Genomic DNA, 16,522 nt, shown 5'->3' with positions numbered 1-16,522 from the left:
GGTAGGGTAGGAGAACATGTAGGAAACTATGGACTTGAAAACAGAAACGGCAGAGGAGATCGATTGATACAATTTTGCCAGAGCGAAGACTTCGTAATAACAAACACCCTTTCCAAATTACTTCCTTGGCGATTATATACATGGACATCTCCACAACATACCAAAGAAAAAATAGTGAGAAATCAAATAGACTACATTCTGATAGCAACGAGGTATCGTAATGCTGTTAAATGTACTAAGACGTACCCAGGAGCTGATATAGGCTCAGATCATAACCCGGTAGTTACTGTGATAGAGGCGAGACCAAAAAAGATTAGGAGACCACACAGAAAGACACTAGATTTAGATAAACTTAGAAACAAAAATATACGACAAGAAACAGGAGAAGAAATAAATGAAAACCTCAGTTCAGTGCAACAACAAATTAACGATACAGATAACGTTAACCAAAAATAAAGTACATAAATACAGCTATACAAACAGCAGGAAAGAAATATCTGACAAAAACGACAACAAAGAACAAGGGGTGGATGACACAGGACATACTACACTTGATGGAACAGAAAAGAAAGATGAAGAATTACCTAGACAAATACAAAGAAATAAACAAACACATAAAAAAGAGAATAAAAGAAGCCAAAGAGGCGTGGATTAAAGAACAGTGTGAAGAAATGGAAACCTATGAGAAAAAGTACGATGCGTTCAATATGCACAAAAAAGTAAAAGAGATAACAGGAAGCATAAAGAAATGCCAAATAGGTAAACTTAAAGACAAAGATGGAAATCTTATTGTAGATCTATAGAATAAAATAAAAATATGGACAGAATACCTGAATGAATTATTTGAAGACGATAGAAACAACTTAACTCAGATAATCAATGCAACTTGGCCATACATATTGAAAGAAGAAATAGAATACACAATAAGAAACGCTAAAAATGGAAAAGCAAACGGACCTGATGAAATCCCTACAGAACTGCTGAAGCTTTTGAATGATAAATCCGTAACCATAATATTGCATATATTCAATAAAATATACAGTACTGTTATAATACCGCAAGATGGTTGCTGTCTACGTTTGTCACCACGTTTGACAAAGTACGCCACAGTAAACTCAAAGAAATCCTGGAGAGTAAGAACATTGACACCAGAGACATACAAATAATATTAAATCTGTACTGGAATCAGCGAGCTAATATAAAAATAGAAGACCAAACATCGGACGAAATAGAAATTCGTAGAGGGGTACGACAGGGTTGTATATTGTCACCGCTCTTGTTTAATATCTACAGCCAACAAATATTCCAAGAAGCTCTCTCATATGCAAACGAAGGGATAATAGTCAATGGAGAAGTTATCAATAACATTCGATATGCTGACGATACTGTGATAATGGCAAGAACAGCGGAATATCTACAACATCTAGTTGAAAGTATGAATGAGATATGTAATAACTACGGCATAAGGATGAACGTCAAAAAAACCAAATATATGACCTTCAGTAAGAATCCAATAAATGACACTAGTATCACAATAAACGGTACCCAACTTGAAAAAGTAAACAAATACAAATACTTGGGAACCCTTATCAATGAAACAGGTGACCAAAATCACGAGATAAAAAGATGTATTGAAATTGCCAGGTCTACTTTTGTAAAAATGAAAAAATTATTTTGTAATCGTGATATTAGTACTCATCTACGAACTAGAATGTTAAAATGCTATGTATTCAGTACTTTGCTCTACGGTGTTGAGTCATGGACTCCTAAACAGAGAAATATTAAAAATCTTGAAAGCTTTGAGATGTGGTGCTACCGCCGTATACTAAGAATAAGTTGGGTGGATAAAATTACAAATGAAGAAGTAATATGCAGAATAAAAAATAACGAGCCAGAAGTTCTACTGAATATAAAAAAGAGAAAACTTGAATACTTAGACCACCTGATGAGGGGACAAAAGTACACATTCCTACAAAATATAATGCAAGGAAATATCCAAGGACGAAGAAATCCAGGCCGTAGAAGAATGTCCTGGATGAGAAATTTGAGAGAGTGGTTTGGCTGTACCACTAACAAATTGTTCAAAACAGCAGTAAATAAAATTAGAATCGCCCTAATGATATCCAATCTCCGATAGGAGAGGCACTCAAAGAAGGGAAGAAAACAATACTCTAAACTTGATTAAGATCGGTTAATAGTCCAGGGCGCATCTGTTTTGAGATGGACGTTGAGAGGTGACTCAAATTTTTTTGCAGAAATTGCTTGAAAATAAATCAAATAATAATATTTGAGTTATCCTCCGTCTCAAAAAGGTCCGGAACATTGTTTAAATAATCAAAATGTCAAAAAATTAAGGAAAAATTCGATTTTTTTTTTCGTTTTTTGATTATAACTTTAAAAGTATTCATTTCCGAGAAAAGTTGTACTGACATAAAAGTTGCGTAATTAAATTTCCTACAATGTAAAATTGGTCTAAAACTTGTTACTTTAGTTGCAAAATATCAATAATTGCGAAAAAAACCATACAAAAACAAGTATTCGCATTTTACGTTTTTCAACCATTTATGCTACACTTAGGACCTTCATATTTCACTCAGAAAAACTTTATGATACAGTAAAATAATACTGTAAATTTCATTAAGATCGGTTTAATAGATTTTGCAAAATAAATTTTGCAATCCAGCTTTCGCAAAAAAAATTCATTTTTTCAAAATGTTACAGGACTGAAAATAAAGCAGATAGAAGGTTGAATTTTTTTTTTGCTTATCGAAGTGTACTGTACCTTTCATTTGCAATTTGCATAATTAAAATCGATTAATTACCACGGCGTCAGGAAATTTTTTAAATAAACAATAATTTTTGGTGTTACGCGCAGGAGAGCGGTGTTCGATTCACACAAGTAGATTTCCACAAAAATTTCTTCCAATGGTTATCTAATATATTATTTTCTTACTCTATATTTTGTTGTATTTAATATTTTAATTCCACAAAAATCAAACTAATTTTATTATTGTTTGTGAAATATTGTTTAAACAATTGCATATGTTTAAAAATAATAAACTTTTATTTTTTAAGTTAAAATATATGAACAAAGAAAGTTTTTGCTAATAAAAGTGTTATTTTAAAGGATAGAGTATGTGTTTTTATTTTGCAATAAACAAATTTATTTATTTATATCGAAATGTAATAAAAATTAAAATGTATCAATCATTATCAAATGTCATTGGAATGCCCAATCAGAGCAAACTATCCGCTGTCCTGCTCGTAGCACCAATAATTAATGTTTATTTAAAAAAATCCTGACGCCGTGGTGTTAATCGATTTTAATTTTGCAAAATTGCAAATGAAAGGTACCGTAGACTTCTATAAGCAAAAAAAATTTCAACTTGCTATCTGCTTTATTTTCAGTCCTGTAACATTTTGAAAAAATGAATTTTTTTTACGAAAGCTGGATTGCAAAATTTATTTTGCAAAATCTATTAAACCGACCTTAATTAAATTTACAGTATTATTTTACTGTATCATAAAGTTTTCTGGGTGGAATATGAGGGTCGTACGTTTAGCATAAATGGTTAAAAAACGTAAAATGCGAATACTTGTTTTTGTATGTTTTTTTCGCCATTATTGCTATTTTGCATCAAGGGTGACTATTTTTTAAATTTTTAACCAATTCTATGTTGTAGGAAATTTAATTATGCAACTTTTATGTCAGTACGACTTTTCTCTAAAATGAATACTTTTAAAGTTATAATCGAATATAAAGTTATAAAAAATCGAATTTTTCCTTAATTTTTTGACATTTTGATTATTTAAACAATGTTCCGGAGCTTTTTGAGAGGGAGGATAACTCAAATATTATTATTTGATTTATTTTCAAGCAATTTCTGCAAAAAAATTTGAGTCACCTCTCAACGTCCAAATGTACTAATATTTTTACAGATGCGCCCTGGTCTATAAATAGATTTTGCAAAATAAATTTTGCAATCCAGCTTTCGCAAAAAAATCATGTTTTCAAAATGTTGCAGGACTTAAAATAAAGCAGACAGCAAGTTTGATTTTTTTAAATTATAGACGAATACTGTACCTTTCATTTGCAATTTGCAAAATTAAAATCGGTTAACTACCACGGCGCAGGAATTTTCTTAAATAAACATTAATTTTTGGTGCTACGCGCAGGACAGCGGATACGTTTGCTCTGATTGGGCATTCCAATGACCTTTGATAATGATTGATAACTTTTAATTTTTACTACATTTCGATATAAATAAATAAATATGTTTATTGCAAAATAAAAACACATACTCTGACCTTTGAAATTACACTTTTTTAGCAAAAACTTTCTTTGTTCATATATTTTAACTTAAAGAATAAAAGTTTATTATTTTTAAACATATGCAATTGTTTAAACAATAATTCACAAACAATAATCAAATTAGTTTGATTTTTGTGGAATTAAAATATTAAAATATAACAAAATATAGAGTAAGAAAATAATATATTAGATAAAGATTGGAAGAAATTTTGGTGGAAATCAACTTGTGTGAATCGAACACCGCTGTCCTGTGCGTAGTACCAAAAATTAATGTTTATTTAAAAAAAATCGTGACGCCGTGGTAGCTATTCGATTTTTATTTTGCAAATTGCTAATGAAAGGTACAATATTCTTCTATATATGTAAAAACAATTTCAACTTGCTATCTGCTTTATTTTCAGTCCTGCAACATTTTGAAAAAATGAATTTTTTTTGGCGAAAGCTGGATTGCAAAATGTATTTTGCAAAATCTATTAAACCGATCTTAATTAAATTTAAAGGATTGTTTTATTATATCATAAAGTTGTTCTGAGTAAAATATAAAGGTCCTAAGTGTAGCATAAATTTTTGAAAAACGTAAAATGCGAATAATTTTTTTATGGTTTTTTCGCAATTATTGCTATTTTGCAACAAGGGTGACAATGTTTAAAATTTCTAACCAATCATAATATCATAATATTATTATATTGTAGGAAATTTAATTACGCAACTTTTATGTCTTTACGCAACTTTTCTCGGGAGTGAATACTTTTAAAGTTATAATCAAAAAACGAAGAAAAAAATTGAATTTTTCCTTCATTTTTTGACATTTTTATTATTTAAACAAGATTCCGGACCTTTTTGAGTAGGAGGATAACTCAATTATTATTATATTTATGAGTTAATTTCAAGAAATTTCCGCAAAAAAATATGAGTCACCTCTCAGCGTCCATCTCACAACAGATGCGCCCTGGACTAATGGTCTTACAGAAAGGTTCATTCAGACCCAGCTTTTTTATGCTTTCGAGGAGGTTTTTTGGAATTGCTCCAGTAGTAAAGACTATAATAGGTACTGTCTGGGTACTCTTCATTCTCTTGCATTTGAATTTCCATAACTCTCTACTTATATCTCGACCACGTTATGAGAGTGGATGCATATGTGTTGCTACAGTACAAACCATAATGCAGGGAAAAATACAGGCAAAACGAAGTATGGGAAGAAGACGGATCTCCTGGCTCAACAACCTGAAAAAAAAGGTATAATTGCAGTTCCATCGACTTGCTCAGAGCTGCAGTTTCAAAAGTGAAAATAGCTGTTAATTATCATCCGCCTACTACTCTGGGCTAATTAGCAAAATTCATGGAAAAGTTATTTACCAGCAATTTTATTGCTGGAATCGAATTATAAGATCCTATGTATTAATAATATAGGTATGCAAAGTCCTCAGATAGTGTGCTACTTTTTTTATAAACAAAATGGCGCCGACAAATCGTATTTTTTTCAATTATTGCTCTATAACTCCGAAGATTTTAACTCTACAACAAAAACACCCAAATAAAAATTCACCGCAATTAAATTATGCATAGAGATAGGTTTTTCACGATTTGCTCTGACGAAAATTTTCCTCGGAAAATGCGGGTTTTCCTAACAAAAACTCTAATTTTCAAATAAAGTTTTCGGTAAGTAATTATTAATCAATAATTAAATAACTTAGTGACATCAAAGCTTTCTTGATATAGATTGTAATTCCAGAAGCTGGTGAAAATTAAACGAATATTTTAGCAACAATTCAATTGTTAATTAACAATTTATGATCGCAATAATAACCAAAATATTCATGATACGCTGATCAAACTTATAAAGATTATAAAGATGAGATGCTTATTTAATATTTTATCGACAAAATATAAATTTTTCTTTTTTTTGCATAATCTTTAAATTTTGAAAAAAAAAATAGTTATAATACGCTGGTCTAATTAGTAAAGTACAAAGAATAGTACATTGTTTACCGGGTAGGAAAAGCTTAACATTCCTGGACGACTGTGAAGATTGCTAAGTCGAGGCGCAAGCCGAGACTTAGCAACACAGAGTTCAGGAATGTGGCTTTTCCTACGAGGTAAACATACTATTTTTCCGCAAATCGTTTAAAATTCAACAGATATTGATTGATTTAAAAAAAACGCGATAATTTTATTCCCAAATAAATGGTGCTTTGAAATTCCTAATAAAATTACTTGGGTTACTATGGAAACGTATTGAGGTTGAATTGTCAAACTTTTCTATCATTTATGTAGAACACTAACAACTGTACGGAAATATCATTTCCTTACAGTAAGGAAATGACATTTCCTTACAGTAAGGAAGTCCTGACTTTTTCTTCAAGAAATTTTGACAGGAATGTCAAAATTTCCTGGCGATTTGCGGAAAAGGTTATTTACCAGCAATTTTATTGCTGGAATCGAATTATAAGATCCTATGTATTATTAACACTTTAGCTGCCAGGTAAATTCAGAGTAAATTTTGTACCGGGTCTTCTGGGCCAAATTATTTTTTTCATCTTAATTACTCTATTTGTGTTTGTTTTTAGTAAAAATCATAAAATTACATTTGTTTTTTGGTTATTTTTGTAAAAATTGCTGTGTCCTCATTTGGTACACGCGGCCTGTGATTGTGAAATTGTTCCTAATGTCTAGACAAATAGTCCGTTATCTTAGGGAAGGTCCTAAAATAAAACGTGCAGCCATTGTCGAGTACAATAACGCAAAAGCATTTGTGGACATGTCAGATCAAAAGACAGCTTACTCAAACTGCTTACGAAAGTCTGTCAAATGGGACAGAAAAGTGGCACTTGAGATGATTACTGGTACTTCACTGGTGAATCCACTAATTATTTTCAATAACATCAACCAAACAAAATGTCAGTTACAAAATTCAAAAAAAATGTGTGCATGCAACTTCATCAAAGTAGTAATCTATGTACTTCTGTACTTCTTCCTGTACAAGTTCAAGCCAAGCATGAACTTACTCAAAATGCTTTGAACAAAAGAGGCAGATGCACGATTTGTTACAAAAAAAACTCTGAACTCCATGGTCGAAATTATACTGTAAAAAACACAAAATGAATAACATGGGTACGCAACGGATGTGAAGACAGCCCTTTTATGTGCTTAGAATGTTTCTTTGCCAACCATGTTTTCACAAAAAAATAACTAAAACATGTACAATAAAATTGACTCTCAGTACCTAATTTTCTAGTTTTAAAATACTACATTCTATGTTACTTTTAATTATAATATGCTGTAGTTTCATAAAAATAAACAAAGTTAATGCACAGTTAATTTTCATTTTATTATCCTTTATACCTTTAAAAATTAAAAAAATCCCAGGATATTTTTAAATGTTATAGTTCTACGCCAGACTCAATGATATTCCCATTTAAACACACGGTAAATGTGTACCAACCACGGACACATAGCTGAAACGCTGACAAAACCTGTGTCCAATATATGTACACATGGCAGAGAACTAAAATTGCCCGTGTTCATATATGGCACACATGGCAGTTAAAGTGTTAATATAGGTATGCAAAGTCCGCGGATATTGTGCTACTTTTTTTATAAACAAAATGGCGCCGACAAATCGTATTTTTTTCAATTATTGCTCTATAACTCCGAAGATTTTAACTTTACACCAAAAATACTCAAATAAAAATCGACCCCAATTTAATTCTACATAGAAGCATGTTTTTTCCGATTTGCTCCGACGAAAATTTTCCTCGGAAAATGTGGGTTTTCCCAACAGAATCTCGAATTTTGAAATAAATTTTTTGGGCCAGCAATTATTTATCAATAATTATATAGCTTGGTGAAATAAAAGCTTTTTTGGTGTAGATTATAAATTCAGAAGCCGGTGAAAATGAAACGAATATTTTAGCAACAATTCAATTGTTAATTAACAATTTACAGTCGCAATAACAACCAAAATAATCATGAGACATTAATCAAACTTACAAAGATTATAAAGGTGTGATGCCTATTTAATATTTTGTTGACAAAATATAAATTTTTCATTTTTTTGCATAATCTTTAAATATTTAAAAAAATTGTGATAAAAAAATTAACATTTCTCAGAAATTATTTATTATATTCTAATTTTATAAAATACTTAAAATGCGTATTTCATAGGTCTTGAAAATGAATGCTTTAAAAAATTTTTCCAACCATTTGCAAAAAAGTTATGAAACAGCAAAATAAATATACGATTTCTCCGTTATTTATAATTTGTTTTAATTGTTTCAAAGCTTAAAAGTGAGTCTATGGTACAATCTAATTACTCACAAAGTATGTAAAAAATTAGTGCAATGGTTATATTTTAATCAAAGATTAAAAATACTTTTTTTTGTAATTTTTAGCCCAAAAGTAGGCCTGATACAGAGTCGGAGCTAAAATGTTCACTCGAAGCGACTGACACGCAGCATATATTATTTAGAAAAGTGTACGTCTCGCGCGGCCGGTCGTCGCTCCGAGTGAAAATTTTAGCTACATTACTGTATTATTCTACTTTCGCGCGGGTAAATTACAAAAAAATATATATAATCTTTAATTAAAATAGAACAATTAAACTGATAATCGATATTTTTTTGTAAATAATTAGCTTGTACTTTAAACTCACTTCTACGCTTTGAAAGAATTAAAAAAATTTATAAACACCCTAGTAATCGTATGTTTACTTTGCTGTTTCATAACTTTTTTGCAAATGGTTGCAAAAAAGTTTTAAAGCATTCATTTTCTAGAAATTTGAAATGCGCATTTTAGCTATCTTTTAAAATTACAATATAATAAAAACTTTCTGAGAAACGTTAATTTGTTTATAACTATTTTTTTTAAACATTTAAAGATTATGCAAAAAAAACAAAAAATTTATATTTTGTCGACAAAATGTTAAATAGGTATCTCATCTTTATAAGATTTCAAAGTTTGATTGGTGTATCATAATTATTTTGGTTATTATTGCGACCGTAAATTATTAATTAACAATTGAATTGTTGCTAAAATATTCGTTTAATTTTTATCAGCTTCTGGAACTATGATCTAAACCAAGAAGGCATTTAAGTCACCAAATTATTTAATTATTGGTGAATAATTACTTATTTAAAACTTTAATTGAAAATTAAAGATTTTGTAAAGAAAACCCGCATTTTCCGAGGAAAATTTTCATCGGAGCAGATCGGGAAAAACACGTCTCTATGCAGAATTTAATCACGGTGAATTTTTATTTGAGTGTTTTTGTTGTAAAATTAAAATCTTCGGAGTTATAGAGCAATAATTGAAAAAAAACACGATTTTAGGGCGCCATTTTGTTTATAAAAAAAGTAGCACACTATCTGAGGACTTTGCATACCTATATTATTAATATATAGGATCTTATAATTCGATTCCAGCAATAAAATTGCTGGTAAATAACTTTTCCCAAAAATGGCCTATTCTCCGATAATCAGCCCAGACTATACAACAAGCTAATCAGATGATAGAAAAAATATGTACCTAATAAATAAGTATCGCAAGATTTGCAGCAATTTTTAACTTTTCATTTGTTTTAATATTTTTAGGGCCAGTTTTGCATAGTGTTCATACACAACAGCCAATTGTTTTTCAGAGACTGTGGATATCCAACATGGACAGCGTTTATCACGGCGCCGAATGCAGTATTTTTCTACTTTTTATTTTCACACTTTTATAATCAGGCATATGGATCTAGAAAACAATCTAAGAAATCAGATAAAAACGCTAAGAAGATTGAAACAAATAATAATGTGTCTCAAAAGGAAATTAAAGCAGATTAGAAGTAAGTTTTAAGATATTGCTTTTATATACATATATTAGGGGGATTTATGTCTGACCGTCGTTTTCCTTTAAATTTTTGCGCTTTAATTCCTTTCTGATGTATCCGCTCCAGGACAATCTGTTCTTCCTATTGTACGTCTTGCTGACGGATTTTATCTAAATACTCCTCTGAAATATCTACTTTCTTCCATCCGTAGATGTCCAAACCATCTAAGACTCTTTCTTTCTGTTGTGTTACTTAACTTTTGTTAATTCTGCCGCACTTTGATATTCTGGCGCTTCTTTAGAGACAGCCCTTTTTCTTCTACATCTAACTTTCTCTATGCTCCATTTAAAGTTAACACTTTACTTTCATGCGTTACTACAGAGTCCACAAATGCTCTTCAAATACTAATCTTTGTTTCCTCCGTTCTGTCTAGGTTTTACGATACTGAATTACGTCTTCCAATTGCTTTCTTTTTCTATTTATTCGGTGTTTAATTTCCTCTTAGTTTAGCCACTCTGTTGTCAAAAGTGCTCCTATACAGATTGTAACAAAAATACAGGTGATAAATTAAATCACATATCTAACAATAAAACACTGAAAACGTTTGTTTTCTATACTTCCACAAAATTTATTACAACTACTTGACTACAGCTGTTTCAGAGACTTAAGCAAATATATTAAGAACAATAAGAGCCAAGGAAGAAAACAACTACAGAGTGGTGTTTACAAACTAACTTGTGGTGACTGTCCGAAAACTTACATCGGTCAAACTGGTAGAACCTTTGACAAACGGATAGCAGAACACAAAAGGGCCTTCAACAATAGAAAAACAGACTCGTCTACATACGCACTTCACCTTCTAGATTATAATCATTATTTTAATGAACAGTTTCAAATTCTGCATATTCAAAATAAAGGCCTTAAGCTATGTTTATTAGAATCTATGGAAATTAATAAATGGAAAAATAAAGATAGGAGTTGATAGAGAAATCAGGGACAGAGGACTCGAGGACGATCTATGGAATGACAGAACGAGATGGAGATTGGAAATCGGAAGACGTTGAAGAACGTTGTAAACCGATATTATATATATATATATATATATATATATATATATATATATATATAAATAAAGATATAATTCTGAATGACCAACTCGAGACAAACAGCTCCCCACTCCTCAACCTCTTCAGTTAAAGACTTTAAAAAGGCAAACACATAGTAAACTAAATCACTTAAGAAAGGCACTCTGCCGAAACATCTGTAGTCACATAGTTGTAATAAATTTTGTGGAAGTATAGAAAACAAACGTTTTCAGTGTTTTATTGTTAGATAAAATGAACTTCAATCAAGTAACGGTCGAATCCATCAATTAAATCACATATTATGGGACCAAAAATAGTTTGAATGAACCTAACTTACCTTAGTACACAGTCGAAAGACTGATCCTGAACAGAATGGGCCCAAAGCTACTTCAAAAAATACCAATTGAACAAGCAGGATTTAGGCCTCAACGAAGCACCACTGACCAAGTGCTCTCTATAACTACCTACATAGAGGCAGGTTACCAAAGAAAACTGAAGACGTCTGTGGCATTCATCGATTTATCGGCTGCATATGACACGGTTTGGAAAGATGGCCTCATCTATAAGCTCCTGAAAATAATCCCCTGCAAAGCAACCGCCCGACTCATAAATACTATGCTGAGCAGTAGAAACTTTCGTGTAACCATGGGAACTACAGTGAGCAAACAGAGAACGCTTAACAACGGCCTCCGCCAGGGCTCCGTACTTGCACCGCTGCTATTTAGTATGTATATAGCTGATATGCCCCCTACCAGATCTAAAAAATTTGGATATGCAGACGACTGGGCACTTGCAACTCAAAACTCCTTAATGCAAAACTCCGAGGCAATCCTAACGGAAGATCTGGAACGCCTGGTTAAGTACTTTAAACAATGGAGACATAAACCTAACCCCAAAAAAACCGAGGTTAGCTGTTTTCACCTGAACAACAATATGGCCCACACAAAACTTAAAGTGTACATTGATAACCAACTGCTCACGCACAACTATAATCCCAAGTACCTCGGCGTCACCCTGGACAGAACACTCTCCTTTAAGAAACATCTTGAGAACACCGCAGCAAAGCTGAGAACCCGTAACAACATCATACAGAAGCTTTGCGGGACTACATGGGGCTCAACAGCAAGTACACTTCGGTGTTCAGCCCTTGGACTCGTATACTCCGCAGCTGAATACTGCTCCCCTGTTTGGCTGAACAGCGTTCACACAAAAATTATAGATACTCAGCTCAATGTCACCATGCGTCTCATATCTGGAACGATCAAGTCTACACCTGTGGAGTGGCTTCCACTACTGAGCCACATACCTCCACCTAACCTTCGTCGTCAGCATGCTCTGCTTAGAGAATTCCAAAAGCTGCTTAACAACCCGCAGTTACCTATACACACAAATGTCGCCGACGCTAACTCACATCGATTGCGCTCCAGAAAACCTCCGACTAGAGATGCAATAAACTTGAGTTCCAACAATTTCCAAATGAACTCCCAGTGGAAGAACATGCAGAGCGACAGACCGAACCTAATAATGAGAAACACACCATGCATCACAGAAACTCCACCAGGTTTTGACCTCCCCCGAAAATCATGGTCAACTCTTAACAGGATATGAACGGGTCATGGAGTCTGTGCAGATTCCCTTTATAAATGGAAAATGAGAACCTCTGCTGAGTGCGACTGCGGCGCCGAGAAACAGACCATCCAGCATATGATTGCCGAATGCCCTCGGAGAAAGTATGATGGAGATCCTCTGGACTTCGCCTCTGCAACACCAGCGTCGATTGAATATATTAATACATTAGATGTTAGACTGTAACATATCAGGAGCTAGGAGGAGTAAGGGCGAACCTGAAAAATGGTCATTTCAAAAATACTCTCATCTTCCTCACATACTTTTAAAGAATGCGTCTGTTTATTAAAACAGCATTTTTCGCCCTTCGTACTCCTAAAATTTCGTAAGAAATAATATACCAATCTATTCATGTCAGAAACTGAACTGCATAATCGTCTAGAAGGGTAAGGGCGAACCCACAAGCTTTCGTTGCGTTTCCGTTCAAGGTTCGCCCCTTCTCCTCTGTTAACGCGCCGGTGTTTCTGTAATTTTGTAGCTTACTTAGTAGCTTTAATTGGTGATAGTGAGATACAGTGAGATACATAAAACGTAGCAACTGTAGACGATGAAAATCAAATTGAATTCAATTGAAGCTTTATTTGTGAATTTTATTAAAAACACTAGAGATGTTTATTTTTATAGAATAAAAAGTATTAAACCTCTTTTTTTATTTCATAAAAATCTTGCAAAATCCTCGTTAAGTTTTTAAGATCTACCTGAAGGATTTCCATACCGTAGGAAAAGATTAGGGTGTAATTTGCATAATAGTAGAGAAATTAAATTTGCATAAATTTTATTGTATATTGTAATTTTTATTAGTACTTGACGATAAACTTTCCGCTTACAAAGGCGCCTTTTATTATTCTGTTTAACACGTTTCTGAGAAAAGATTGTAGTGATGAGCCCATGTACTGATAGAACGTGACACCCACAAAAACCATCTTTACAAAGGGAATATAAGGCATAAATAAGAAGGATTATTATAGTAATTTTACCAGTTAATACTTTATTATATCAATTTACTATTTTAGTTGGGAACGAGCCATAAAATTAAAATAATAATTCCTAAGATTTACACGTTTTATTCACTTTGTAAAGATTTTTTGTCGGCATTGTAATAATACACATTGTACACCGTATCCATCGGTAGACAGCACGCTATAGTAGAAATGCGACGATAAACCGCATAATCTAGTAGCATCACTGGTTCGCCCTTACTATTCTAACGTGTTTGTAAACTTTAACTCAGTTTTCCCGAAACATCGTTTTTGCAGTTCGCCCTTACTCCTCCAAGCTCCTGATATGTGTGATAATGTTGTGTATCAAATTGCCATACGCTAAATAAAATAAATACCTTAGTACAAATATGCACATAAAAAAGTTACAGCCCTTTGAAGTTACAAAATAGAAGTCGATTTTTTCGAATATATCAAAAACTATTAGAGATTTTTTAATGAAAATGGACATGTGTCATTCTTATGGTAGGAACATCTTCTTCTTCTTAAAGTTCCGCTCCTATCGGAGATTGGAAATCATTCCGGCAATTATAATTTTTTTGGTTACGCGCCGAAATAGTTCAATTGAGCTGCATCCAAACCATTCACGGAGACTGCGTAGTCACGATATTTTACGTCTTCCTACGCTTCTTCTGCCTTTGATTTTGCCATGCATTATATTCCTTAATAGTTCGTATTTTTCACCTCTCATGATGTGCCCCAGGTATTCCAACTTCCTGATTTTTATGGAATTTAAAACTTTGCATTGTTGTCCTAGTTGTTCGAGCACTTGTGCGTTTGTTTTACGATCTGTCCATGATATTTTCAGAATACGTCTATAACACCACATTTCGAATTCTTCCAGATTTTTAATGTTGGATTGTTTTAGTGTCCATGTCTCAACCCCATACAAAAGGGTGGAGAAAATATAACAACGAAGCATTCTTATCCGGAGCGTTATATTGATATTGCGATTACAGAAAAGTTTCATCAATCTGTTAAAAATGGATCGTGCAATTTCAATGCGGCATCTTATTTCTTTTGTCTGATCAGTATCTTCTGTGATCCATGCTCCAAGGTATTTATACGAAGATATTTGCTCAATTTCTGTATTATCCAGTACTAGTCTAACTCTGATGTTTTGTGCTTTTGTAAATACCATGAACTTGGTTTTCTTCAAATTTATTTTTAGTCCATAATCGTTGCAATGTATATTTAGTTGTTGAGGAAGGTGTTGCAATTCTTCCAGTGTTCCCGCTAGAAGTACGGTATCGTCAGCATATCTTATATTATTAAGTGGCTCACCGTTTATTATTAGGCCCTCATTGATTTCGGCCAACACTAATTCTGAGATGGCTTCACTGTATAAATTAAATAACAATGGTGATAAAATACACCCTTGGCGCACCCCACGACGAATCTGGATATCCTCAGTTAGTTCATTTTCAACTTTCACTTTTGCTGTTTGATTCCAATAGAGGTTACATATAATTCTAATGTCTCTACTGTTATGTTTTTATTTAACAAAATTTCTTTGAGACGATTACATCAGGAACATCTTAAAGAACAATTATAGTAAAATTTGTGCACTCCATAAAAATTATATGGGGGTTTTGTTCCCTCAAACCCCCCCAAACTTTTGTGTACGTCTCAATTAAATTATTATTGTGGTACCATTAGTTAAATTCAATATTCTTAACACTTTTTTGCCTCTTAATATTTTTTTGATAAGGCAATTTTTATCGAGTTGAGGCTTATTTTTTTAATATGTTTACATAAAAATTTTATGGGGGTTTTGTTCTTTTAAACCCCCAAATATTTGTGTAAGTTCCAATTAAAATATTCCTGCGGTGCCATTAGTTAAACACAGTGTTTTTAAAACTTTTTTGCCTGTTTGTATTTTTTCGAGAAGGCACCTTTTATCGAGATGTGGCTTCTTTTTTAAAATGGTTAAAAATGTACCTAAAAATGTAAATCATAAATAAATTTTCATATTATTACCAATATTCTCCATAATCGTAGTTAACCATATACAAATATGTGGTGGATTTGATAAATATTCAAAATATGTAGCTTGATAAAAACTGACTTTTTGAAAAAGTACTAGGAACCAAAAAAGTTTTAAAAACATTGTGTTTAACTAATAGTACTACAATAATATTTTAATTGGAACGTACACACAAGTTTGTGGGGGTTTAAAGGAACAAAACCCCCATAAAATTTTTATGGCGTGTCCAAATTTCACTATAATTTTTTCTTAAGATGCTGCTGCCATAAGAATACCACATGTCCATTTTCAATAAAAAATATCTAATAGTTTTCGATATATTGGAAAAATTGATTTTCATTTTGTAACTTCAAAGGGTTGTAACTTTTTTTATATGCACATTTGTACTAAGGCAAGTTAGGTTCAATCAAACTATTTTTGGTCCCAGAATATGTGATTAAATTTATTACCTGTATTTTTGATACACCCTGTATATTTAAACGATTTTACCTGCATTATTTCCACATCATTATTAATAACTACCTCGAATTTATCTTAAGAATTAACCACTATATATTCTATATTTTGCAACCTTATACTGAGACACCATTCTTTATTATGTTTCATACAGTTTTGGTGTAAAGCTTTTCATACTTTTTATCTTATATCTATCTAGATAAAGAATCATCATTATGTGTAAAAGGTATATTTATTTGAAAACCCCAA

At 32.2% G+C, this 16,522-nt stretch overlaps 1 protein-coding gene across 5 annotated transcripts in view; it reads left to right on the top strand.

Annotated features, from left to right (window-relative positions):
* LOC114340630 (elongation of very long chain fatty acids protein) overlaps positions 1 to 16,522 on the top strand; it is a 225,357-nt gene that overhangs the window by 198,008 nt on the left and 10,827 nt on the right. For all 5 annotated transcript variants that reach the window (XM_050646076.1, XM_050646075.1, XM_050646077.1 and 2 more), the window contains exon 6: positions 9,901 to 10,136. In XM_050646076.1, the coding sequence (XP_050502033.1) occupies positions 9,901 to 10,134 (234 nt within the window). In that variant the 3' untranslated portion in view covers positions 10,135 to 10,136. The remainder of the gene's footprint in view (positions 1 to 9,900; positions 10,137 to 16,522) is intronic.

This window comes from Diabrotica virgifera, chromosome 3, assembly GCF_917563875.1.
Source record: "Diabrotica virgifera virgifera chromosome 3, PGI_DIABVI_V3a".
In the NCBI taxonomy this organism is placed as follows: domain Eukaryota; kingdom Metazoa; phylum Arthropoda; class Insecta; order Coleoptera; family Chrysomelidae; genus Diabrotica; species Diabrotica virgifera.
The sequence above is the reverse complement of the archived record's forward strand: the minus strand, read 5'-3'. Positions and strand labels throughout refer to the sequence as shown.